Raw genomic sequence first — 26,405 nt, forward strand, 5'->3', positions numbered from 1 at the left:
TTAAAGCATCCAGCCAGTTGACGTAGGTAAGCATCAGGAATTCAGCAAGTTATGCCAAACAAAAACTAATACAAGTGTCATGAGTGGTTCAAGTGTTGCTGTTAATGCTGCCTGCTCATAACCTGCAGTGCTCCATAGAGCACCTGCTGCTAAAACCTTAGTTCCACACACTTCACTAATGGGTGTGTTTGCTCGCGTGTGTCCACTGTGTGGGTTTGAGTTATTGCACTCTTAAATAAATATATAATAAATTAAGACAAGTTTTTCATATATTTTCATCACCTGACAGCAACCCAGTCATTCCCTCATCCTCCAATAAATGTGATTACACCCCCGATTACCTCCATACTTATGTATTCCATCATTGCTTGACAAGCACCTTTGTGTTTATTCATTCACTGTTGCCCGGCGACACCATTTTACCACCACGGCGAATTAACATGAGGGTTATTCAGTCACTCTCAGTCTGACTCAATCAGATGGTTACAGATGAAAAGGCTCCAAAAGACTCAGATTATTATTTCCACATGAAGAGCAGATAAACGCCTTTAAAGTTTAAAGACCCTGCTTTTCCACAGAATCTAATCCGAACACATGTTTGACCAGGCGTATTTGGTGCAGACTTGTCTCAGGTAATAATTCACGCCGAGCCAAATGTTTCTCAGTTTGAAGTGCATCAATCCCAAGGTTGCAAAATCTCCTTGAGCGAGACAGTGAGGGGTAGTTGGCTCTTGGGCTCTTGGGCCCTGGGCTCTTGGCTCTTGGCTCTGCCCGCCCCGGGTGTGTGGTGCCCGGCGGGGCCGAGCAAAGTAATTTTTTTCTGTCTATCTAGTTTTATAATCATCGTGTAATTGTTGCAAAGACCAATGCAGTGAACAATGGACCTGTGGGTGTGGCAGACATACCATTTCTTCAAAACAAAACAGATGACAATGTTTGATCATATACACATACTCAGTTTTTATTTCCTCCTAACTCTGTAACTGCATGGACATTAAAGTGGCTAGGTTTGCAGCATCAACTTGTCTCCAAGGTAATTTCCGCACCCCCCCCCTCAAAAAACGATGTCACCAGCCACCACTGCTCTGAGCTATGACATCATTATTGGTTGCCATAGTGACCGCCACTTCAAAGGAGCCTTTTGTCTTCATCAGAAGATCAGAGCTACTTGTTTGCATCTGCCTAGCTTTGGATCACTTGGATTTGAATCCCGGAGCGAATTCAGCGAGTAGAAGAACTTCAGCTTTTGTTGTCTTTTACAGACTTTTTGCGATTTTCGAACGTTTTACAAGGCTTACTGTGAATAGTTTAACTCAAAGCCCAGAACTTGTTTGTATCTGCCTAGCTTGAGATCACTTGTATTTGATTCACAGAGCGAATTCAGCTTGCAGAAGATCTTCAGCTTTTGTTGTCTTCTACAGACTTTTTGCTATTTTCAAACGTTTTACAAGCCTTACTGTGAACAGTTTAACCACAGAAGGTTCAACATGAACAATTCATATCTGCCAAATATGGCTTCCTCAGAGACGCACCAGGCCTGCAACCCACAGGTAAGACAAGAACATTCATTTCTTACAAACACAATTATGACATGTAAATGTTTACCTGGAAATACAACTTAGGACTAATACTAGACCAGTCAAGCTACAGCATTCATGAGCCCTTAATTTAACAGTGAGGTATTTCTTAACTCATGCTGCAACTGTGCCATCAGATATACCTCTAAATTCATTATTGACCTATGCTAGAATCATCAAAAATGATTAGTTTTAATTTCCAGCAGCTTTTAGCCACTTGAATGACGCTCAAACGTCATATTTTTTTTGTAAATATTTGTATTTGTTTGCCTTCACGATTTTGCCTTTTTTTTCTGCTAACATGAACTCTGTATTCTCTATTTGTGTCCTGTTGTCGTCACAGCCCAAGGAAGCTGAGGTTCAGACCGTCTGCTTGAAGGATGATAAACTCAACAAGTGCAACAACGCTTGGAGACCCAGAATGAAGAGGAGCTGCCCTGTGAAGGATCCAGAAATTCTGCATACGGAGGGCCTCCTGCGGAACGTGTGGGCCATCTTGAATAAACTGACTCCGGAGAGGTTCGACCGGCTGGTGGAGCAGGTGCCGGAGCTGAGCATCGACTCAGAGGAGAGGCTCAGAGGTGTGGTGGACCTGATCTTTGAAAAGGCCATCGACGAGCCCAGCTTCTCCGTCATGTACGGCCAGCTGTGCCACCGCCTTGCCCACATGACGGTGCAAATGGCCGATAAAGCCGGCAGCCCCGTGACCTTCCGCAGGCTGCTGCTTAACCGCTGCCAGAAGGAGTTCGATGCGGAGAGAAGTGACGATGCGGTGGTTCAGAGGAAGCAGGTGAAGCTTGACTCTGCTGCATCCACCGCAGAGCGTGAGCAGCTTCAGGAGGAGCTGGAGGATGTGAAGAACAAGGCTTGGAGGCGCTCAGTCGGACTCGCCAAACTCATTGGGGAACTCTTCAAGTTGAAGATGTTGACGGTGGCCATTATTTTCAGCTGTACCTTCCAGCTGTTAAAGAAGCAGGACGAGGTCTCGCTGGAGCAGCTGTGCACGCTGCTCGCGACTGTCGGCAAAGAGCTCGACACTAACAGAGCCAAGCCAAAAATGGATCAGATGTTCAACCAGATGACAACACTGATCGAGGAGCGCCAGACGTCGACACGAATCCGCTTCATGCTGCAGGACGTGGTGGCATTAAAAGAGAAAAACTGGGTTCCTCGGAAGGCCGACCAGGGCCCAAAGACCATCGTCCAGGTCCACAAAGAGGCTGAGATGGAGCAACAGGAGGAGCAGCTCAAAATCATGAAGCAGCTGTTCTCCAATGATGACTGGAGACAAGCAGGAACCTCGGTCACTTCTCAGTACCAGAATGAAGAAACCAGTTCCACTGCTTCCACCAGGCTCTTCATCCCTCGTGAGACCCCTAAGATGTCAAAGCAGCCACAGTTGGATGAGACGATCCAGCTGCGCCCACAGGGGCTGGCATTATGGGCAAGGGGATGTCGTGGATGGACTCCAGCTGGCAACTCTGAAACAAGAGGTTCCAAGACCGCTGGCCCCAAACCAGACTCTGTGCTGCAGTCTGCGCCTTTGTCTCAGCTCTCTACTCCCCCCACAAGACCCAGACATGACAGTGCTGGAAAGAAGACAGATATAAAGCAGAGACACAGTGAGACCAGCGAGATGGTGCGAAACCGAGTTGAGCCCATGAAAGCGGTGGAACCAGTGGAGCCGTTGAAACCAGTGAAGCAGGTGGAACAGATGGAGCCAGTGCAACCACTGGAGCCCGTTCAGCCATTGGAACCGGTGGAGAATGTTCAGCCAGTGGAACCGCTGGAGCCTGTTCAGCCAGTGGAACAGGTGGAATCGGTGCATCCAGTGGTACCTGTTGAGCCTGTGGAGCCGGTGCAACCGCTGGAGCCGGATGATTGTAACTCTGAGGAGCCATGGACGATAATGAAGAAGAAGAGAGGTAAGAAACAGAGAAAAAGAGAGGCCAGAGAAAAAGCACCCATGGAGGAAATCAGAGTGGAGCCAGTGAAAGAGGTGGAACCAGTGGAGCCGGTTCAATCAGTGGAGCCCGTTCAGCCAGTGCAACAGCGAGAACAGGTGGAGCAGATGAAACCGCTGGAGCTTGTTCAGCCAGTGGAACCGCCGGAGCCCGTTAAGCCAGTGGAACCGCTGGAGAATGTTCAGCCAGTGGAACCGCGGGAGCTTGTTCAGCTAGTGGAACAGGTGGAGCCTGTTCAGCCATTGGAACCGCTGGAGCCCGTTAAGCCAGTGGAACCGCTGGAGCCTGTTCAGCCAGTGCAACAGCTAGAACAGGTGGAGCAAGTAGAACCGCTGGAGCCTGTTCAGCTAGTGGAACAGGTGGAGCCTGTTCAGTCATTGGAACCGCTGGAGCCCGTGAAGCCAGTGGAACCGCTGGAGACTGTTCAGCCAATGCAACAGCTAGAACAGGTGGAGCAAGTGGAACCGCTAGAGCTTGTTCAGCTAGTGGAACAGGTGGAGCCTGTTCAGCCAGTGGAACAGGTGGAATCGGTGCATCCAGTGGTACCTGTTGAGCCTGTGGAGCCGGTGCAACCGCTGGAGCCGGATGATTGTAACTCTGAGGAGCCATGGACGATAATGAAGAAGAAGAGAGGTAAGAAACAGAGAAAAAGAGAGACCAGAGAAAAAGCACCCATGGAGGACATCAGAGTGGAGCCAGTGAAAGAGGTGGAACCAGTGGAGCCGGTTCAATCAGTGGAGCCCGTTCAGCCAGTGCAACAGCGAGAACAGGTGGAGCAGGTGGAACCACTGGAGCCTGTTCAGCTAGTGGTGCCAGTTGAGCCGGTGGAGCCGGTGCAACCGCTGGAGCCAGCCGAATGTAACTCTGAGGAGCCATGGACGATAATGAAGAAGAAGAGAGCCAAGAAACAGAGACAAAGAGAGGACAGAGAAACAGCAATCATGGAGGAAATCAGAGTTGAGCCAGTGAAAGCAGTGGAACAGGTGGAGCCTGTTCAGCCAGTGGAACAGGTGGAGCCGGTGCAACCAGCAGAGCCCATTCAGCTAGTGGAACAGGTGGAGCCTGTTCAGCCAGTGGAGCAGGTGGAGCTGGTGCAACCAGTGGAGACCATTCAGCTCGTGGAACAGGTGGAGACTGTTCAGCCAGTGGAGCAGATGGAGCTGGTGCAACCAGTGGAGACCATTCAGCTCGTGGAACAGGTGGAGACTGTTCAGCCAGTGGAGCAGGTGGAGCCGGTGCAACCAGCAGAGCCCATTCAGCTCGTGGAACAGGTGGAGCCTGTTCAGCCAGTGGAGCAGGTGGAGCTGGTGCAACCAGTGGAGCCCATTCAGCTAGTGGAACAGGTGGAGCCGGTTCAACCAGTGGTGCCAGTTGAGCCGGTGGAGCCGGTGCAACCGCTGGAGCCAGCTGAATGTAACTCTGAGGAGCCATTGTCGATAATGAAGAAGAAGAGAGCCAAGAAACAGAGAAAAAGAGAGGCCAGAGAAAAAGCACCCATGGAGGAAATCAGAGTGGAGCCAGTGAAAGCTGTGGAACAGGTGCAGACTGTTCAGCCAGTGGAGCAGGTGGAGCCGGTGCAACCAGCGGAGTCCATTCAGCTAGTGGAACCGGTGGAGCCTGTTCAGCCAGGGAAGCAGGTGGAGCTGATGCAACCAGTGGCGCTAGTGGAGCTGGTGGAGGCCGCGGAGCCTTTAGAGCCGTTGTGTTCATCTCTTTTTCAGGCCAATGTGGAAGAATGTCAGCTGAACTCGTCCTCCTTCATGGGAGCTGTGGTGAAGGCAGTGTATCAGCCCGCAGTGAATGATATTGAAGCCAGCTGTCTCGTGGACACGGTCGTCCTAAAGACGAGCTTGCCAGTCCTACGAAAATACCTGGAGTCCGACGATGAGCGACAGCTGCAGGCGCTTTATGCCCTTCAGGCTCTCAACGAGTCCCTTGGTCACCCTAGAAACTTCCTGCGGATGTTGTTTGATGTCTTCTACGACTGGAAACTGATCTCAGCTGCCACGTTCCGCAAGTGGCAGATGAGCAGTGAAGATGCCGAGCAGAAGGGAAAAGCCAAGGCCATCCAGTCCACCATGCCCTTCTTCACCTTCCTGCGGGTCTGTGAGGGACTCTGAGCTACGGACAAGGGTGCCCTGAATTTAGAACGAGGGGTGGAGAGTTTAGAACAAGGTGTAGCAAAGTAGTGGACGTTAGTAGCTAATTTCCAGTCCACATATAGATTAAGAACACACAAAAAAAGGAAGATAATTTCAAGACACAAATAGGTTAAAAAAGAAGAAAAGAGCTAAATTCAAGACAAAAATAGGCTAGCAAAGAAAATTAATTTCCAGAACACAAATATGTCCAACACGCACAACGCAGCAGTGACGTGCGGTCACAGGTGGCAGTGCCTCCCCTGCCATCATGGAAAGACAAAAAATAAATAAATAAATAAACAAAATGAAAAAAAAGAGAGTTTATGGCAACTGTATTGTGCTTTGTGTGTGTGTGTGTGTGTGTGTGTGTGTGTGTGTGTGTGTGTGTGTGTGTGTGTGTGTGTGTGTGTGTGTGTGTGTGTGTGTGAGAGAGAGAGAGAGAGAGAGAATAGATGAATGGGATTTATAGTGCGAAGTGATTTAAGATTTACTAAAGTGATGAAAACATGCTGTATACATTAAAGTTATTTATCATTCAGAAACACTTTGAAGCTTAGGACTGGTGAAGATGTTGGTGTTGCTGCTTTGGGGACAATCAATGATTCATTCACGTTTTCTGGTAAATAATCTCACCAGTGAAACCTTCATAAAATCAAAATATATATTCCATCACAAGTTAAAAAAAACAACCTCTTTTAAGGGTGAAATGCATTTTAAAAGGCCAACATTTACTTTTACATCAGATGTCTTCAGTCTGTTGAGCTTGCATTCTTTATTAACATGCTTTGTTTTGAAGAGAGACCGACTATTTCCAGGAGGAACACTTACACCTCGGTGCGACTGTAGCGCCGGGTGATGTACTGGTTCAGCTGAGCACTGCGCTGCACCATCGAGTTATAAAGATAAAAGCATAACTGGTCCTTGGTCGGCGCCTGCTGAGCATTTTATCAAGCTTTTCCTGTTTGAGGGGAATTGTGGGTATGCATAGTCAAACCCTGGGAGGGTCTTTACACTGAGACACGCTTTATGACACCGTGTGCGGCTGCCATGTTCAAGCACAGGTTTTATGGATACCACGCACCCCACCAGGGACCACTCCTGCTGCTGATTTATAATTCCATCAAGCAATACGAATATAATGAGTTTATGGCACTGCTTGCTTTAGGACAGAGACTCACTGCTGACACTGATAGGGGTGATTGGTAGGGCACGGTAATGATATTAAATCATGTTGTTAACCATTTAGAGTGGCGGATTTGTAGTCTGGTGCTCGGGATGAAGTTGGTGGGAATGTTTGTTTTGACTTTAAATACTCAGATCGCTGGGAAACGTGCTTCTGTTTTGAACAGTTTATCTAGAAAATAGTTTGAACGTGTTTCATTAAGAAAAAAAAAAAATCTGAAAATGCGCTGAACTCAAGCTCCTGATTTATCTTCCAAACCTTTTCGATGTGAGGAACAAGTCCATAAGAATAACTGTAACTGTTCAACATGGCCTGAACCTTTGAGGTTTTGAAGTCTTGCCGAATGGTGCGACCTGTTGTGTTGCTCCATTTTCAAAATCCCAAAACATAAATAACAAGACATGGAAGCGGGTTTGAAGTTTGTAAATAAATCAAACCCTGACGCTCATGAACTCATTATGACTTTAGTTCTCAGGAAAACAATGAATCTTTCTTTAAGTCTTCCCAACTTATAAATTCAGGCCTTAAAACATAAATGTAATTTATTGAAATTGTATGTGATAGATAATATGCCACACAATTGTGAAATGGAAGGAAAATGGTTTCCAGATTTTTTACTTCAATAAAAATAAAAAATACTGAAAAATGTGGTATGCAAGTATTCATACCCCAAAAGTGCCTTCAGAAGTTGCCAAATAAGTCCAGCTGAAGAACAACAAACAAACGAGACAGGTCAGGGATAAAGTTGTGCAAAAGTTTAATGCAAGTTCCAAAAAACCTACCCAAAAAAACCTACTCCTCTTGTCTTGAAGTGAAACGGACGTCAGTGGTGACTTTAAGCTCCTGTTTCTCACAGGTGTTCAAGCATCGGTGTTATCACCCCGGTTGTTGTGTGTTTATCCCGACAGGACTCTCTCAGGGGGCGACCCAAGGAGATCCCACACAACGAGAAGCTGCTGTCTCTTAAACATGAGGTAAAGCCACTCGCTCCATTCTGGAAAATCCTTGATTTTACTGAACATGTTTTTAAATGAAAGCTGATTGAAGTTGTGGAGCTGTTACATTGCCCTGTTACACAACTAGAAAAGCACATCATGTGGAGGCAATAATGTCATTAAGCACACTGGACACCTTAGAAACCGGTTATTCTCAGTACATGCTTGCGCTGACTGAAGGTTGCCGAAATTGATTAAGCTGAAGTCAAAAGATGAACATCCACAGAGAGTTGATCACATTGTCATCATTTGTGAAGATCCTTTTGGTTTTAAATCAGTGATTTGAATTATTTTTCATTCTTCATCAAGTGTGTTTTTCATTCCAGAGTTTGGACTATGATAACATTGAGAACCAGCTGTTTCTTGAAGAGGAGCGGAGGATGAATCACATGGTCAGTTGAACAGGAATCACCTGAAAGTATCCAGTATTAATTCATATGGGATTTGCTTTTATCAAACTGCCAACGCCCCACTTTTGTTTATTAAACCAATCCTTACTTTTGTCAGGATTCTGCTCTGGCAGGCTTGGGGGCAGTCCCAGTCTCCCTGGGTTCTGCTGATTACTCATTACAGTCAGCTGGGGACTGCCACCCTGCCTGCCTATTCAACCCCCGATGCACACTGGATGCTGCCCGGCTGCGGAATGGCTCCGGTCCGGACACCGCAGCTAATCCGTAGTCATTAAAATCAATGCCGTGATGCACACCGGCCGTGGTCCAGCTGCGGAGCCTCTGCGGAGCTCGGGTCTCTTTCCGCAAAGATCATATTTTTCCGCATGCCGGAGCCCTACCGCGTCAATTCAGACAGAAGCAAGTCGGGTGCCCAGAAGGAAACGCGATATGTGTTCCAAAATAAGTGACTTCAAAATAAAATCTGTGTCGTGTTTTTGCCTTAATATTCTATTTTTTTACTTCTTCTGGTAGAACGGCACTCCCACCATGACAGAACGATCCGGCCAGACCCCAGACCCAGCAGAGAGTCGCCCTGCCACACCCAAGGAACGCTTGGATGCTGTCGAGGGCTACCTGCATCATCTGGGACAACAGATGAGCGAGTGTATGTCCATGTTGAGTCAATTATCCATCCATCCATCCATCCATTTTCTACCGCTTATCCGGGGCCGGGTCGCGGGGGCAGCAGTCTCAGCAGGGATGCCCAGACTTCCCTGTCCCCAGACACTTCCTCCAGCTCCTCTGGGAGGATCCCGAGGCGTTCCCAGGCCAGCCGAGAGACATAGTCTCTCCAGCGTGTCCTGGGTCTTCCCCGGGGTCTCCTCCCAGTGGGACATGCCCGGAACACCTCCCTAGGGAGGCGTCCAGGAGGCATCCTAAACAGATGTCCGAGCCACCTCAGCTGGTTCCTCTCGATGTGGAGGAGTAGCGGCTCTACTCCGAGCTCCTCCCTGGTGACTGAGCTCCTCACCCTATCTCTAAGGGAGCGCCCAGCCACCCTACGGAGGAAGCTCATTTCGGCCGCTTGTATCCGGGATCTTGTCCTTTCGGTCATGACCCAAAGCTCATGACCATAGGTGAGGGTGGGAACGTAGATTGACCGGTAAATCGAGAGCTTCGCCTTTCGGCTCAGCTCCTTCTTCACCACGACGGACCGATACAACGACCGCATCACTGCAGCCGCTGCACCGATCCGCCTGTCAATCTCACGCTCCATCCGTCCCCCACTCGTGAACAAGACCCCAAGATACTTGAACTCCTCCACTTGGGCTAGGGTCTCTCCACCAACCTGGAGGGGGCAAGCCACCTTCCTCCGGTCGAGGACCATGGCCTCGGATTTGGAGGTGCTAATCCTCATCCCTGCCGCTTCACACTCGGCTGCGAACCGCCCCAGTGCATGCTGTAGGTCCGGGTTCGATGAAGCCAACAGGACAACATCATCTGCAAAAAGCAGAGATGAAATCCTGTGGTTCCCGAACCGGAACCCCTCCGGCCCCTGGCTGCACCTAGAAATTCTGTCCATGAAGATTATGAACAGAACCGGTGACAAAGGGCAGCCCTGCCGGAGTCCAACATGCACCGGGAACAGGTCCGACTTACTGCCGGCAATGCGGACCAGACTCCTACTCCGGTCATACAAAGACCGGACGGCCCTTAACAAGGGGCCCCGGACTCCGTATTCCCGGAGCACCCCCCACAAGACACCACGAGGGACACGGTCGAATGCCTTCTCCAAATCCACAAAACACATGTGGACTGGTTGGGCAAACTCCCACGAACCCTCGAGCACCCTATGGAGGGTATAGAGCTGGTCCACTGTTCCACGGCCAGGACGAAAACCGCATTGTTCCTCCTGGATCCGAGGTTCGACTATCGGTCGGATCCTCCTCTCCAGTACCCTGGAATAGACTTTCCCGGGGAGGCTGAGGAGTGTAATCCCCCTATAGTTGGAGCACACCCTCCGGTCCCCCTTTTTAAACAGGGGGACCACCACCCCGGTCTGCCAATCCAGAGGCACCGTCCCCGACAGCCACGCGATGTTGCAGAGACGTGTCAACCAAGACAGTCCCTGCACATCCAGAGACTTAAGGTACTCAGGCCGAATCTCGTCCACCCCCGGTGCCTTGCCACCGAGGAGCTTGCCAACCACCTCAGTGACTTCAGCTTGGGTGATGGACGAGTCCACCTCTGAGACCTCAGCCTCTGCTTCCTCCACGGAAGACGTGGCGACGGGATTGAGGAGGTCCTCGAAGTATTCCTTCCACCGTCCAACAATATCCCCAGTTGAGGTCAGCAGCTCCCCACCTCCACTGTAAACAGTGTTGGCGGAGACCTGCTTTCCCCTCCTGAGGCGCCGGACGGTTTGCCAGAATTTCTTCGAGGCCGACCGATAGTCCTCCTCCATGGCCTCCCCGAACTCCTCCCAGACCCGAGTTTTTGCCTCCACAACTGCTCGGGCTGCAGTTCGCTTGGCCTGCCGGTACCCGTCAGCTGCTTCGGGAGTCCCATGAGCCAGCAAGGCTCGATAGGACTCCTTCTTCAGCTTGACGGCAGCCCTTACTTCCGGTGTCCACCACCGGGTTCGGGGGTTGCCGCCACGACAGGCACCGGAGACCTTACGACCACAGCTCCGAGCAGCTGCTTCGACAATGGAGGTGGAGAACATGGTCCACTCGGACTCAATGTCCCCAGCCTCCCTCGGGACATGAGAGAAGCTCTCCCGGAGGTGGGAGTTGAAAGCCATGCTGACAGAGGGTTCCGCCAGACGTTCCCAGCAGACCCTCACAACACGTTTGGGTCTGCCAAGTCTGTCCGGTTTCCTCCTCCGCCAGCGAATCCAACTCACCACCAGGTGGTGATCGGTCGACAGCTCTGCCCCTCTCTTCACCCGAGTGTCCAAAACACGCGGCCGGAGGTCAGATGACACGACAACAAAGTCGATCATCGACCTCCGACCTAGGGTGTCCTGGTGCCAAGTGCACTTATGGACACCCCTGTGCTCGAACATGGTGTTCGTTATGGACAAACTGTGACTAGCACAGAAGTCCAATAACAGAACACCACTCGGGTTCAGATCGGGGAGGCCGTGCGATCCAATCACCCCCTTCCAGGTCTCACTGTCGCTGCCCACGTGGGCGTTGAAGTCCCCCAGTAGAACAATGGAGTCCCCAGTCGGAGCACTGTCCAGCACCCCTCCCAGGGACTCCAAGAAGGCCGGGTACTCTGCACTGCTGTTCGGCCCGTAAGCCGAGACAACAGTGAGGCACCTATCCCCGACCCGAAGGCGCAGGGATGCAACCCTCTCGTTCACTGGGGTGAACTCCAACACATGGCGGCTGAGCTGTGGGGCTACAAGCAAACCCACACCAGCCCGCCGCCTCTCACTGCGGGCAACGCCAGAGAAGTGGAGAGTCCAGCCCTTCTCGAGAGGTTGGGTTCCAGAGCCCAGGCTATGTGTGGAGGTGAGCCCGACTATATCTAGCCGGTACCTCTCAACCTCCCTCACAAGCTCGGGCTCCTTCCCCGCCAACGAGGTGACATTCCATGTCCCTAGAGCCAGTCTCTGTGTCCGGGGATCGGGTCGCCGGGCACCCTGCCGTCGGCTGCCACCCAATCCACACTGCACCCGGCCCCTACGGTTCCCTCGGTGGGTGGTGAGCCCACCGGAGGTCAGGCCCACGTCGTCCCTTCGGGCTGAGCCCGGCCGGGCCCCGTGGGCAAAGACCCGGCCACCAGGCGCTCGCTTACGAGCCCCAACCCCAGGCCTGGCTCCAGGGTGGGGCCCCGGCTGCGCCATACAGGGCGACGTAACGACCTTTGTTCTTTTTCTTCTCATAGGGGGTTTTGAACTGCTCTCAGTCTGGCCCGTCACCCAGGACCTGTTTGCCATGGGAGACCCTACTAGGGGGCATAAAGCCCCCCGGCAACATAGCTCCTGGGATCATGCGGGCTCTCAAACTCCCCCACCACGTTAAGGTGGCAGTTCTAGGGGGAGGTTGAGTCAATTAGCAAAAGCGAAATCAGCCCCGGATGCATCTGCTCCGCCATCGGACCCCCACCCTCGGTGACCAGTGGAGCGGCCTTCGGCCAGCGTCGCATCATCTCTATCTCCTCTCCATCAAGGTATGGGGGAGAGGTTGGAGGAGCCAGTGGTTTTCTGCTTCAGTGTAAATTAGTTTTTGAACGGGCTCTGGAGGAGTTCCCCACTGATGCTTCCAAGATCTATTACTTGACTAATCTTCTTGACTCGCGTGCGCTAGCTTGGGCCCGAGCCACCATCGAGTGTGCCGCGTTAGCTAACTACTCCTTCTCTCATTTTTCATCTGAGTTTAAGAAGGCCTTCGACCACACTGAGGAGGAGGGGGATTTCTCCCGGCGGCTGCTGATAATGAGACCATGAGGTCGTTCCATCACGGATTACTTGGTGGACATCCGGGTGTTGGCAGCCACAAGCGGTTGGAATGACATAGCCCTGCGTGGCGTGTTCCTGTTTGGGCTACGTCTGGAGCTCCAGGCTGAACTGGTGCGCCGAGAGGATATAAGGACGCTGGATGACCTGATATCCCAAGCGGTTCGGCTGGACAACCGCACTCGGGAGGTCTGCCCTGGTAAGACGGTCTCAGCCCGCTCCGGCACTCACGGTTGAGCAGGATCCAGATGCCATGGAGGTTGGCCGTATCCAGCTAACCGGGCCGGAAAGCCAGCGGAGGGTGAGTCTGGGACTGTGTTTCTACTGTGGGGAGTCCGGCCATGTCCGGAACAGGTGTCCCAATTGGCCAAAAGACATGGCCCGCCAGTGAAAGTAGGGGCCTCCTGGCGAGTCAGGAGGACCAAAGTCCCCTTAAGAAGCTTTTGTTGCCTGTCACCTTGTCGTGGGGGTCAGTGGAGGTGCAATCCAAGGCTCTGGTGGACTCGGGAGCTGAAGGGAATTTCATCTCGGAGGGGCTGGCCCGGAGGCTGGGGGTTGACGTCGACGGGTATGCTCCAGCCAAATGAGTCCTCTGTGCTTCTGGAACCCAGGTTGGCATCGTCAAGTCCTGCACAGTTCCTGTTACTCTGCTTTACCCGGTAACCACAGGGAGGAGATAAGTTTCCTTATTCTACCCCAGTCTATGGATGAGGTGATCCCCGGGTACCCCTGGCTGCAGCTCCACGACCCTCTCAGCTCCTGGACCGGGGGAACGGTGATCTCCTGGAGTACTCGCTGCCTGGCCAACTGCCTCCGGTTGGCGGCCTGTTCTCAATCTCTGCCCATCCGTCAGCCCACCGTGGAGGCTGCTGATCTCTCCCTGGTGCCTCCGGTTTCCCGTGACCTGGCTCCTGTGTTCAGTAAAACCAAGGCCTTGTCTTTACCCCCTCACAGGCCCTACGACTGTGCCATCGAACTGGTGAAGGGGGCGACCTTGCCGTCGGGGAGACTTTACAGCCTGTCGGGTCCTGAGAGGGAGGCCATGGAGGCCTACATCAAGGATGCCCTGAAGGCCGGGATCATCCGACCCTCCTCGTCGCCTCTCGGGGCAGGCTTCTTCTTCGTCAGTAAGAAGGATGGCTCTCTTCGCCCGTGCATCTATTACAGGCAGCTCAACAACATCACGGTCAAGGACAAATACTCGTTGCCGCTCATGGACTCGGCTTTCGAGCTGTTGCAGGGATCCACCATCTTTACCAAGCTGGACTTGCGCAATGCATACCACCTGGTCAGCATTCGTGAGGGGGACGAGTGGCTGACGGGATTCAAGACTCCGGTGGGGCACTTTGAGTACCTGGTCATGCCCTTCGGCCTCACCAATGCCCCAACAGTGTTCCAACATCTGATTAATGATGTGTTGAGAGACTTCCTGAACACTTTTGTTTTTGTGTACATTGACGACATCCTGGTGTTCTTTAGATCTAAGGAGGACCATGTCAACCACGTCTGGCAGGTGCTACAGAGGCTCCTGAAAAACCAGCTGTATGTCAAGGCAGAGAAATGTGAATTCTTCTCTGTCTCCACTTCATTCCTGGGGTTCACCATTGCGGAGGGCTCGATCCAGGCGGATCCAGCTAAGGTCAAGGCAGTGATGGACTGGCCTGTCCCCCTGAACCGCAAGCAACTGCAACGCCTCCTGGGCTTTGCGAACTTTTATAGGCGCTTCATCAGAGGCTACAGTCAGGTGGCACGTCCCCTCACCCAGCTCACGTCCACAAAGTCCCGCTTCGCCTGGTCTGAGGAGGCTGGGAAGGCCTTCGCCAGACTCAAGGAGCACTTCAGCAATGCCCCCATCCTGAGACAGGTGGACCCGGCCCAGCAACTCATTGTGGAGGTGGATGCATCTGACGCTGTAGTCGGCGCTGTCCTTTCGCAAAGGTCATTGGACGACGGTAAGGTCCACCCCTGTGCTATTTTTTCGAAGCGCCTGTCTCCCGCAGAGAGGAACTACAGCGTGGGGGACCGGGAGCTGCTGGCGGTCAAGTTGGCCCTGGAGGAATGGCGGCACTGGCTGGAGGGGGCGAGGCAGCCGTTTGTGGTTTGGACTGACCACAAGAACCTGGAATACCTCCGATCTGCTAGGTGGTTGAACTCTCGGCAGGCCAGGTGGGAGTTGTTTTTTGACCGCTTCTCGTTCTCCATCACTTATCGCCCAGGCTCCCGGAAAGTCAAGCCCGATGCCCTCTCTCGTCAATTCGCTGGTGAGGGAGAGAGGAGTAAGGAGACTACCATTATCCCGGTGGATTGTGTGATGGGGGCGTTGACCTGGCCCGTTATGGAGCGGGTGCAGGAGGCATTGGTGGGTGAGCCGGATCCTGGGGGAGGTCCAGCCAACAGGACGTACGTTCCATCCAAGGTCCGCGGTGAGGTGTTACACTGGCTTCACTCATCCAAACTCACCTGTCATCCCGGCGCCAATCAGGCCATGGAGACCGTCCTGCGCTGCGTGACGGTTTCCAATCCTGCGCTGTGGAGTGGCCTGCTTCCTTGGGTAGAGTACTCCCTCAATACGTCGGTGTCGGCGGCCACGGGTCGGTCCCCGTTCGAGGTGGCTCTGGGGTGCAACTGCTGCCCTTGCTGGAGAGGGAGGTTGCTGTCTCCTCGGTGGGATGGCACATCCGCCGATGCCAACGGGTCTAGCTTCAGCTGAAAGACTTCAGGGACGCCTACCCCCGCTTCCCCCCGATCCAGAGCATCCACGTGTCTCAGGACGAGCGGGAGTGCATGATGGACCTGAGGGAGTTCATGAACCCGACGCCTTACACCGTACCGCAGGTAGAGACACTTCCCGGGGTTTGATTTTCACAGGGAGTTTAAAATGTTTCCCAAAACTCCCACATCAGTGTCAGTCAGTGAAGTTGTCGCTCTGTGTACAGGATACGTCTCTGCCTCGTGTGTTCAAGCTGTTCAGAGCCCTGGGACTCAGACACCTGGTGGTCGTGGATGACGAGAACAGGGTAGGCGTGGTTTTATTTTTTTTTTCTCCGCCCGTCACACGTCTGCCGCTGGATGTGATCCTGATGCATTTCTTCGTGACCCTTCAGGTGATCGGACTGGTCACCAGGAAAGATCTGGCCAGGTATCACCTGGGCAAACACGGACTGGAGGAGCTGCAGCTGGCTCAGACGTAGTCCGGAAACACAGACTGTGACCGCCCGATGCCTCACAAACTGTCCTTCACCAGCTATGCAGCCTCGCAGGACACCCCCAAGGTCCCAGAGGTCTCTGCTCTGCTCGCTCTGAGTGAGATTACTACTCCAAAAGGACCTCTATAACTTTTTACTATTATTGACCAGCTTACCTTAAAGTAATGGATTAGAGGGTCATGGTAGCTTTTACGACAGTTTTACAGACCTTCCCTTCATTTTCTTTTCGGCATGTAAAGCTAGGAATCCCTGAAAGTGAAATCCTCTTTTCCCAGTTGTTCAACAGAACAATTTCTGCCCTGTTTTTTTAATCATCAAGGCATTCACACACTGATTTGTCTTATTAACTCCAAACTTTCTTCTCACAGACTTGAAGTTAGCTCTCAGATGAAGTTGTGTAGCTGGATGCTATTGAAATGTTGTGATCAGCTTATTGTTATTAAATCAAGACCGCAGGGCTTTTCATCCTGCTACTGAACCACGACGGACACTTAAAGTTATTTTCTTTGAAAGGCAGATGCTGAGAGAATGTTTCTGACCAGTGGAGTTTCGTCCCCGTTTGTGTGTTTGTGTAGTTTTGCACTGTAAGAAGGTTATTTATTGTTGCTTGTTTACTTATTTTAATTTAAAGCGTGGTGTTTAGGTTTTACATGCCATTATTCTATACTCTGGTTTTGAGTACCTGAAGAAACTGTACTGCCTTCCAGATAACCTTTCCAGTTAAAAACAGATCCTTCTGTTAGCTTCTTCTATCCATGCATCATAAATGACAAGCAGAACGGTACTCTAAAAGGTACAAATATTTATTTTCCGACCTTCTAACACTCTCATATGATTGATCAGCATCATACATCTCTATATGAATGTAAACCTGTTTACTACATACCTTCCATTTCAACTTATTGATGTACTGATCAGAGTCATATTTTCTGACGAATGGGTTTTTTTTGCACACCAAACATTTCTCCAGTGATCAGTATTACTTGTTTTATGCACTTCATTGTCTTCACACTTTGATTATTGTCTCTGTTGTTCCCTCTCTACTTGGCTGTGCGAGTGTCGACGTCAAATATCTACCTGGCTCTATTTTATAAGCACTGGATTTGCCTTTTGTGAAATAAATTAAAACGGATGTAATTCAATTGAACTTTGCGTGCATGCTTACTTGACCAGTGCACGAGTTTTCATTTGAAGGTTGAGTTTATATCTGAGATGTCTTATGTGTATCAGCGTCCATTTCGAATATTAGTTGCTCAAAAAAGTATAGCAGTTACGAAGAAGTGAAAGATGTAGAGCAATGTGGTGATGGAAATATCAATTAAATGTCCTCAAAGGACTGTTGATCAATGTGTGGAAAAAGTGAGAAAATCATGATGCACTTACCAAGACTGTGATACTCTTCACTGAGTTTTCAATGTACTAAACATTGAAAATACTATGGCTAGTTGTTGTGACTGATAAATTACATCTATGCTTTGAAAAAGATACTTTTGATCCAAGTTACATGGAAGAGTTGGCGCATCCTGCCACCTGGTGGACAGATGATACGTTACATGTTGTGCATTTATTCCTTTTTCCTTTTTTTACTGCTCTCCTACAACCAGCATCCTATTGGAGTCCTTGAAAGTAAAACAAACGTATTTCATGCAGGTTTTAGAAATTTAAAGCATCCAGCCAGTTGACGTAGGTAAGCATCAGGAATTCAGCAAGTTATGCCAAACAAAAACTAATACAAGTGTCATGAGTGGTTCAAGTGTTGCTGTTAATGCTGCCTGCTCATAACCTGCAGTGCTCCATAGAGCACCTGCTGCTAAAATCTTAGTTCCACACACTTCACTAATGGGTTTGTATGCTTACGTGTGTCCACTGTGTGGGTTTGAGTCATTGCAGTCTTAAATAAATATATAATAAATTGAGACAAGTTTTTCATATATTTTCATCACCTGACAACAACCCGTTTCCAGTCATTCCCTCATCCTCCAATAAATGTGATTACACCCCCGATTACCTCCATACTTATGTATTCCATCATTGCTTGACAAGCACCTTTGTGTTTATTCATTCATTGTTGCCTGGCGACACCATTTTACCACCACGGCGAATTAACATGAGGGTTATTCAGTCACTCTCAGTCTGACTCAATCAGATGGTTACAGATGAAAAGGCTCCAAAAGACTCAGACAAACGCAGTCAGGAAGCCATTTAGAGTCTGCTGACACATGCATCCCAAGCGTGCAACTTAAATACTCTGTGTGTGAGTTCAGATTAAGGGAAACATGTCTTTAAAGACCCTGCTTTTCCACAGAATCTAATCCGAACACATGTTTGACCAGGCGTATTTGGTGCAGACTTGTCTCAGGTAATAATTCACGCCGAGCCAAATGTTTCTCAGTTTGAAGAGCATCAATCCCAAGGTTGCAAAATCTCCTTGAGCGAGACAGTGAGGGGTAGTTGGCTCTTGGGCTCTTGGGCCCTGGGCTCTTGGCTCTTGGCTCTGCCCGCCCGGGGTGTGTGGTGCCCGGCGGGGCTGAGCAAAGTTATTTTTTTCTGTCTATCTGGTTTTATAATCATCGTGTAATTGTTGCAAAGACCAATACAGTGAACAATGGACCTGTGGGTGTGGCAGACATACCATTTCTTCAAAACAAAACAGATGACAATGTTTGATCATATACACGTACTCAGTTTTTATTTCCTCCTAACTCTGTAACTGCATGGACATTAAAGTGGCTAGGTTTGCAGCATCAACTTGTCTCCAAGGTAATTTCCGCACCCCCCCCTCAAAAAACGATGTCACCAGCCACCACTGCTCTGAGCTATGACGTCATCATTGGTTGCCATAGTGACCGCCACTTCAAAGGAGCCTTTTGTCTTCATCAGAAGATCAGAGCTACTTGTTTGCATCTGCCTAGCTTTGGATCACTTGGATTTGAATCCCAGAGCGAATTCAGCGAGTAGAAGAACTTCAGCTTTTGTTGTCTTTTACAGACTTTTTGCGATTTTCGAACGTTTTACAAGGCTTACTGTGAATAGTTTAACTCAAAGCCCAGAACTTGTTTGTATCTGCCTAGCTTGAGATCACTTGTATTTGATTCACAGAGCGAATTCAGCTTGTAGAAGATCTTCAGCTTTTGTTGTCTTCTTCAGACTTTTTGCTATTTTCAAACGTTTTACAAGCCTTACTGTGAACAGTTTAACCACAGAAGATTGAACATGAACAATTCATATCTGCCAAATATGGCTTCCTCAGAGACGCACCAGGCCTGCAACCCACAGGTAAGACAAGAGCATTCATTTCTTACAAACACAATTATGACATGTAAATGTTTACCTGGAAATGCAACTTAGGACTAATACTAGACCAGTCAAGCTACAGCATTCATGAGCCCTTAATTTAACAGTGAGGTATTTCTGAACTCATGCTGCAACTGTACCATCAGATATACCTCTAAATTCATTATTGACCTATGCTAGAATCATCAAAAATGATTAGTTTTAATTTCCAGCAGCTTTTAGCCACTTGAATGACGCTCAAACGTCATATTTTTTTTGTAAATATTTGTATTTGTTTGCCTTCACGATTTTGCCTTTTTTTTCTGCTAACATGAACTCTGTATTCTCTATTTGTGTCCTGTTGTCGTCACAGCCCAAGGAAGCTGAGGTTCAGACCGTCTGCTTGAAGGATGATAAACTCAACAAGTGCAACAACGCTTGGAGACCCAGAATGAAGAGGAGCTGCCCTGTGAAGGATCCAGAAATTCTGCATACGGAGGGCCTCCTGCGGAACGTGCGGGCCATCTTGAATAAACTGACTCCGGAGAGGTTCGACCGGCTGGTGGAGCAGGTGCTGGAGCTGAGCATCGACTCAGAGGAGAGGCTCAGAGGTGTGGTGGACCTGATCTTTGAAAAGGCCACCGACGAGCCCAGCTTCTCCGTCATGTACGGCCAGCTGTGCCACCGCCTTGCCCACATGACGGTGCAAATGGCCGATAAAGCCGGCAGCCCCGTGACCTTCCGCAGGCTGCTGCTTAACCGCTGCCAGAAGGAGTTCGATGCGGAGAGAAGTGACGATGCGGTGGTTCAGAGGAAGCAGGAGAAGCTTGACTCTGCTGCATCCACCGCAGAGCGTGAGCAGCTTCAGGAGGAGCTGGAGGATGTGAAGAACAAGGCTTGGAGGCGCTCAATCGGACTCGCCAAACTCATTGGGGAACTCTTCAAGTTGAAGATGTTGACGGTGGCCATTATTTTCAGCTGTACCTTCCAGCTGTTAAAGAAGCAGGACGAGGTCTCGCTGGAGCAGCTGTGCACGCTGCTCGCGACTGTCGGCAAAGAGCTCGACACTAACAGAGCCAAGCCAAAAATGGATCAGATGTTCAACCAGATGACAACACTGATCGAGGAGCGCCAGACGTCGACACGAATCCGCTTCATGCTGCAGGACGTGGTGGCATTAAAAGAGAAAAACTGGGTTCCTCGGAAGGCCGACCAGGGCCCAAAGACCATCGTCCAGGTCCACAAAGAGGCTGAGATGGAGCAACAGGAGGAGCAGCTCAAAATCATGAAGCAGCTGTTCTCCAATGATGACTGGAGACAAGCAGGAACCTCGGTCACTTCTCAGTACCAGAATGAAGAAACCAGTTCCACTGCTTCCACCAGGCTCTTCATCCCTCGTGAGACCCCTAAGATGTCAAAGCAGCCACAGTTGGATGAGACGATCCAGCTGCGCCCACAGGGGCTGGCATTATGGGCAAGGGGATGTCGTGGATGGACTCCAGCTGGCAACTCTGAAACAAGAGATTTCAAGACCGCTGGCCCCAAACCAGACTCTGTGCTGCAGTCTGCGCCTTTGTCTCAGCTCTCTACTCCCCCCACAAGACCCAGACATGACAGTGCTGGAAAGAAGACAGATATAAAGCAGAGACACAGTGAGACCAGCGAGATGGTGCGAAACCGAGTTGAGCCCATGAAAGAGGTGGAACCAGTGGAGCCGTTGAAACCAGTGAAGCAGGTGGAACAGATGGAACCAGTGCAACCACTGGAGCCCGTTCAGCCATTGGAACCGGTGGAGAATGTTCAGCCAGTGGAACCGCTGGAGCTTGTTCAGCCAGTGGAACAGGTGGAGTCGGTGCAACCAGTGGCACCTGTTGAGCCTGTGGAGCTGGTGCAACCGCTGGAGCCGGATGATTGTAACTCTGAGGAGCCATGGACGATAATGAAGAAGAAGAGAGGTAAGAAACAGAGAAAAAGAGAGACAAGAGAAAAAGCACCCATGGAGGAAATCAGAGTGGAGCCAGTGAAAGAGGTGGAACCAGTGGAGCCGGTTCAATCAGTGGAGCCCGTTCAGCCAGTGCAACAGCGAGAACAGGTGGAGCAGATGAAACCGCTGGAGCTTGTTCAGCCAGTGGAACCGCTGGAGCCTGTTCAGCCAGTGCAACAGCTAGAACAGGTGGAGCAAGTAGAACCGCTGGAGCCTGTTCAGCTAGTGGAACAGGTGGAGCCTGTTCAGTCATTGGAACCGCTGGAGCCCGTTAAGCCAGTGGAACCGCTGGAGACTGTTCAGCCAGTGCAACAGCTAGAACAGGTGGAGCAAGTGGAACCGCTGGAGCTTGTTCAGCTAGTGGAACAGGTGGAGCCTGTTCAGTCATTGGAACCGCTGGAGCCCGTTAAGCCAGTGGAACCGCTGGAGACTGTTCAGCCAGTGCAACAGCTAGAACAGGTGGAGCAGGTGGAACCACTGGAGCCTGTTCAGCTAGTGGAACAGGTGGAGCCTGTTCAGCTAGTGGAACAGGTGGAGCCTGTGCAACCAGTGGCACCTGTTGAGCCTGTGGAGTCGGTGCAACCGCTGGAGCCGGATGATTGTAACTCTGAGGAGCCATGGACGATAATGAAGAAGAAGAGAGGTAAGAAACAGAGAAAAAGAGAGACCAGAGAAAAAGCACCCATGGAAGAAATCAGAGTGGAGCCAGAGAAAGAGGTCGAACCAGTGGAGCCGGTTCAATCAGTGGAGCCCGTTCAGCCAGTGCAACAGCGAGAACAGGTGGAGCAGGTGGAACCACTGGAGCCTGTTCAGCTAGTGGAACAGGTGGAGCCGGTTCAACCAGTGGTGCCAGTTGAGCCGGTGGAGCCGGTGCAACCGCTGGAGCCAGCCGAATGTAACTCTGAGGAGCCATGGACGATAATGAAGAAGAAGAGAGCCAAGAAACAGAGACAAAGAGAGGCCAGAGAAAAAGCAAACATGGAGGAAATCAGAGTGGAGCCAGTGAAGGCAGTGGAACAGGTGGAGCCTGTTCAGTCAGTGGAGCAGGTGGAGCCGGTGCAACCAGTGGAGCCCATTCAGCTAGTGGAACAGGTGGAGCCAGTGCAACCAGCAGAGCCCATTCAGCTCGTGGAACAGGTGGAGACTGTTCAGCCAGTGGAGCAGGTGGAGCTGGTGCAACCAGTGGAGACCATTCAGCTAGTGGAACAGGTGGAGCCGGTTCAACCTGTGGTGCCAGCTGAATGTAACTCTGAGGAGCCATGGACGATAATGAAGAAGAAGAGAGCCAAGAAACAGAGACAAAGAGAGGCCAGAGAAAAAGCAAACATGGAGGAAATCAGAGTGGAGCCAGTGAAAGCAGTGGAACAGGTGGAACCTGTTCAGCCAGTGGAGCAGGTGGAGCCGGTGCAACCAGCAGAGCCCATTCAGCTAGTGGAACCGGTGGAGCCTGTTCAGCCAGGGAAGCAGGTGGAGCTGATGCAACCAGTGGCGCTAGTGGAGCTGGTGGAGGCCGCGGAGCCTTTAGAGCCGTTGTGTTCATCTCTTTTTCAGGCCAATGTGGAAGAATGTCAGCTGAACTCGTCCTCCTTCATGGGAGCTGTGGTGAAGGCAGTGTATCAGCCCGCAGTGAATGATATTGAAGCCAGCTGTCTCGTGGACACGGTCGTCCTAAAGACGAGCTTGCCAGTCCTACGAAAATACCTGGAGTCCGACGATGAGCGACAGCTGCAGGCGCTTTATGCCCTTCAGGCTCTCAACGAGTCCCTTGGTCACCCTAGAAACTTCCTGCGGATGTTGTTCGATGTCTTCTATGACTGGAAGCTGATCTCAGCTGCCACGTTCCGCAAGTGGCAGATGAGCAGAGAAGATGCCGAGCAGAAGGGAAAAGCCAAGGCCATCCAGTCCACCATGCCCTTCTTCACCTTCCTGCGGGTCTGTGAGGGACTCTGAGCTACGGACAAGGGTGCCCTGAATTTAGAACGAGGGGTGGAGAGTTTAGAACAAGGTGTAGCAAAGTAGTGGACGTTAGTAGCTAATTTCCAGTCCACATATAGATTAAGAACACACAAAAAAAGGAAGATAATTTCAAGACACAAATAGGTTAAAAAAGAAGAAAAGAGCTAAATTCAAGACAAAAATAGGCTAGCAAAGAAAATTAATTTCCAGAACACAAATATGTCCAACACGCACAACGCAGCAGTGACGTGCGGTCACAGGTGGCAGTGCCTCCCCTGCCATCATGGAAAGACAAAAAATAAATAAATAAATAAACAAAATGAAAAAAAAGAGAGTTTATGGCAACTGTATTGTGCTTTGTGTGTGTGTGTGTGTGTGTGTGTGTGTGTGTGTGTGTGTGTGTGTGTGTGTGTGTGTGTGTGAGAGAGAGAGAGAGAGAGAGAGAGAGACAGAGAGTGAGAGAGAGAGAGAGAGAGAGAGAGAGAGAGAGAGAGAGAGAGAGAGAGAGAATAGGTGAATGGGATTTATAGTGCGAAGTGATTTAAGATTTACTAAAGTGATGAAAACATGCTGTATACATTAAAGTTATTTATCATTCAGAAACACTTTGAAGCTTAGGACTGGTGAAGTTGTTGGTGTTGCTGCTTTGGGGACAATCAATGATTCATTCACGTTTTCTGGTAAATAATCTCACCAGTGAAACCTTCATAAAATCAAAATATGTATTCCATCACAAGTTAAAAAAAACAACCTCTTTTAAGGGTGAAATGCATTTTAAAAGGCCAACATTTACTTTTACATCAGATGCCTTCAGTCTGTTGAGCTTGCATTCTTTATTAACATGCTTTGTTTTGAAGAGAGACCGACTATTTCCAGGAGGAACACTTACACCTCGGTGCGACTGTAGCGCCGGGTGATGTACTGGTTCAGCTGAGCACTGCGCTGCACCATCGAGTTATAAAGATAAAAGCATAACTGGTCCTTGGTTGGCGCCTGCTGAGCATTTTATCAAGCTTTTCCTGTTTGAGGGGAATTGTGGGTATGCATAGTCAAACCCTGGGAGGGTCTTTACACTGAGACACGCTTTATGACACCGTGTGCGGCTGCCATGTTCAAGCACAGGTTTTATGGATACCACTCACCCCACCAGGGACCACTCCTGCTGCTGATTTATATTTCCATAAAGCAATATGAATATAATGAGTTTATGGCACTGCTTGCTTTAGGACAGAGACTCACTGCTGACACTGATAGGGGTGATTGGTAGGGCACGGTAATGATATTAAATCATGTTGTTAACCATTTAGAGTGGCGGATTTGTAGTCTGGTGCTCGGGATGAAGTTGGTGGGAATGTTTGTTTTGACTTTAAATACTCAGATCGCTGGGAAACGTGCTTCTGTTTTGAACAATTTATCTAGAAAATTGTTTGAACGTGTTTCATTAAGAAAAAAAAAAAATTTGAAAATGCGCTGAACTCAAGCTCCTGACTTATCTTCCAAACCTTTTCGATGTGAGGAACAAGTCCATAAGAATAACTGTAACTGTTCAACATGGCCTGAACCTTTGAGGTTTTGAAGTCTTGCTGAATGGTGCGAACTGTTGTGTTGCTCCATTTTCAAAATCCCAAAACATAAATTACAAGACGTGGAAGCAGGTTTGAAGTTTGGAGATAAATCAAACCCTGACGCTCATGAACTCAGTATGACTTTAGTTCTCAGGAAAACAATGAATCTTTCTTTAAGTCTTCCCAACTTATAAATTCAGGCCTTAAAACATAAATGTAATTTATTGAAATTGTATGTGATAGATAATATGCCACACAATTGTGAAATGGAAGGAAAATGGTTTCCAGATTTTTTACTTCAATAAAAATAAAAAATACTGAAAAATGTGGTATGCAAGTATTCATACCCCAAAAGTGCCTTCAGAAGTTGCCAAATAAGTCCAGCTGAAGAACAACAAACAAACAAGACAGGTCAGGGATAAAGTTGTGCAAAAGTTTAATGCAAGTTCCAAAAAACCTACCAAAAAAAACCTACTCCTCTTGTCTTGAAGTGAAACGGACGTCAGTGGTGACTTTAAGCTCCTGTTTCTCACAGGTGTTCAAGCATCGGTGTTATCACCCTGGTTGTTGTGTGTTTATCCCGACAGGACTCTCTCAGGGGGCGACCCAAGGAGATCCCACACAACGAGAAGCTGCTGTCTCTTAAACATGAGGTAAAGCCACTCACTCCATTCTGGAAAATCCTTGATTTTACTCGACATGTTTTTAAATGAAAGCTGATTGAAGTTGTGGAGCTGTTACATTGCCCTGTTACACAACTAGAAAAGCACATCATGTGGAGGCAATAATGTCATTAAGCACACTGGACACCTTAGAAACCGGTTATTCTCAGTACATGCTTGCGCTGACTGAAGGTTGCCGAAATTGATTAAGCTAAAGTCAAAAGATGAACATCCACAGAGAGTTGATCACATTGTCATCATTTGTGAAGATCCTTTTGGTTTTAAATCAGTGATTTGAATTATTTTTCATTCTTCATCAAGTGTGTTTTTCATTCCAGAGTTTGGACTATGATAACATTGAGAACCAGCTGTTTCTTGAAGAGGAGCGGAGGATGAATCACATGGTCAGTTGAACAGGAATCACCTGAAAGCATCCAGTATTAATTCATATGGGATTTGCTTTTATCAAACTGCCAACGCCCCACTTTTGTTTATTAAACCAATCTTTACTTTTGTCAGGATTCTGCTCTGGCAGGCTTGGGGGCAGTCCCAGTCTCCCTGGGTTCTGCTGATTACTCATTACAGTCAGCTGGGGACTGCCACCCTGCCTGCCTATTTAACCCCCGATGCACACTGGCTGCTGCCCGGCTGCGGAATGGCTCCGGTCCGGACACCGCAGCTAATCCGTAGTCATTAAAATCAATGCCGTGATGCACACCGGCCGTGGTCCAGCTGCGGAGCCTCTGCGGAGCTCGGGTCTCTTTCCGCAAAGATCATATTTTTCCGCATGCCGGAGCCCTACCGCGTCAATTCAGACAGAAGCAAGTCGGGTGCCCAGAAGGAAACGCGATATGTGTTCCAAAATAAGTGACTTCAAAATAAAATCTGTGTCGTGTTTTTGCCTTAATATTCTATTTTTTTACTTCTTCTGGTAGAATACAGAACAAACAACGTCATGTAGTCATTATACACTTTAGAAGAATGAACCGTTTTGTACTTCATCACTGCTGAGAAGCCAAATGACACCAAAATGGCTCAA

At 49.6% G+C, this 26,405-nt stretch overlaps 2 protein-coding genes across 2 annotated transcripts in view; both read left to right on the forward strand.

Moving 5' to 3' along the window:
- The window catches only part of clcn7 (chloride channel 7), a 29,509-nt gene extending 13,276 nt beyond the window's left edge, over positions 1–16,233 (forward strand). Inside the window, exons 24-26 of the mRNA XM_030089393.1 lie at positions 15,490–15,555; positions 15,657–15,737; positions 15,825–16,233. Coding sequence (XP_029945253.1) covers positions 15,490–15,555; positions 15,657–15,737; positions 15,825–15,911 — 234 coding nt within the window. The 3' untranslated portion in view covers positions 15,912–16,233. The remainder of the gene's footprint in view (positions 1–15,489; positions 15,556–15,656; positions 15,738–15,824) is intronic.
- A 2,930-nt stretch (positions 16,234–19,163) lies between these two features.
- On the forward strand, positions 19,164–25,779 carry LOC115386780 (eukaryotic translation initiation factor 4 gamma 3-like). Its single transcript, XM_030089247.1, has 6 exons — positions 19,164–19,202; positions 19,573–21,154; positions 22,142–22,191; positions 22,735–23,115; positions 25,292–25,357; positions 25,705–25,779. The coding sequence occupies exons 1-6, from the start codon at positions 19,164–19,166 to the stop codon at positions 25,777–25,779; spliced, it is 2,193 nt and encodes a 730-aa protein (XP_029945107.1).
- The last annotated feature ends 626 nt before the right edge of the window (positions 25,780–26,405 follow it).

Source organism: Salarias fasciatus, chromosome 4, assembly GCF_902148845.1.
Source record: "Salarias fasciatus chromosome 4, fSalaFa1.1, whole genome shotgun sequence".
Lineage (NCBI taxonomy): Eukaryota > Metazoa > Chordata > Actinopteri > Blenniiformes > Blenniidae > Salarias > Salarias fasciatus.

What these genes read in the sequence shown, in the direction of transcription:
- LOC115386780 (XM_030089247.1), top strand. Translation starts at nt 19,164, where the DNA reads ATGGCTTCCTCAGAGACGCACCAGGCCTGCAACCCACAG. An exon ending in ACCAGGCCTGCAACCCACAG is followed by an intron (nt 19,203 to 19,572) that starts GTAAGACAAGAG and finishes TTGTCGTCACAG; the next exon opens with CCCAAGGAAGCTGAGGTTCA. An exon ending in GATAATGAAGAAGAAGAGAG is followed by an intron (nt 21,155 to 22,141) that starts GTAAGAAACAGA and finishes AGAGACAAAGAG; the next exon opens with AGGCCAGAGAAAAAGCAAAC.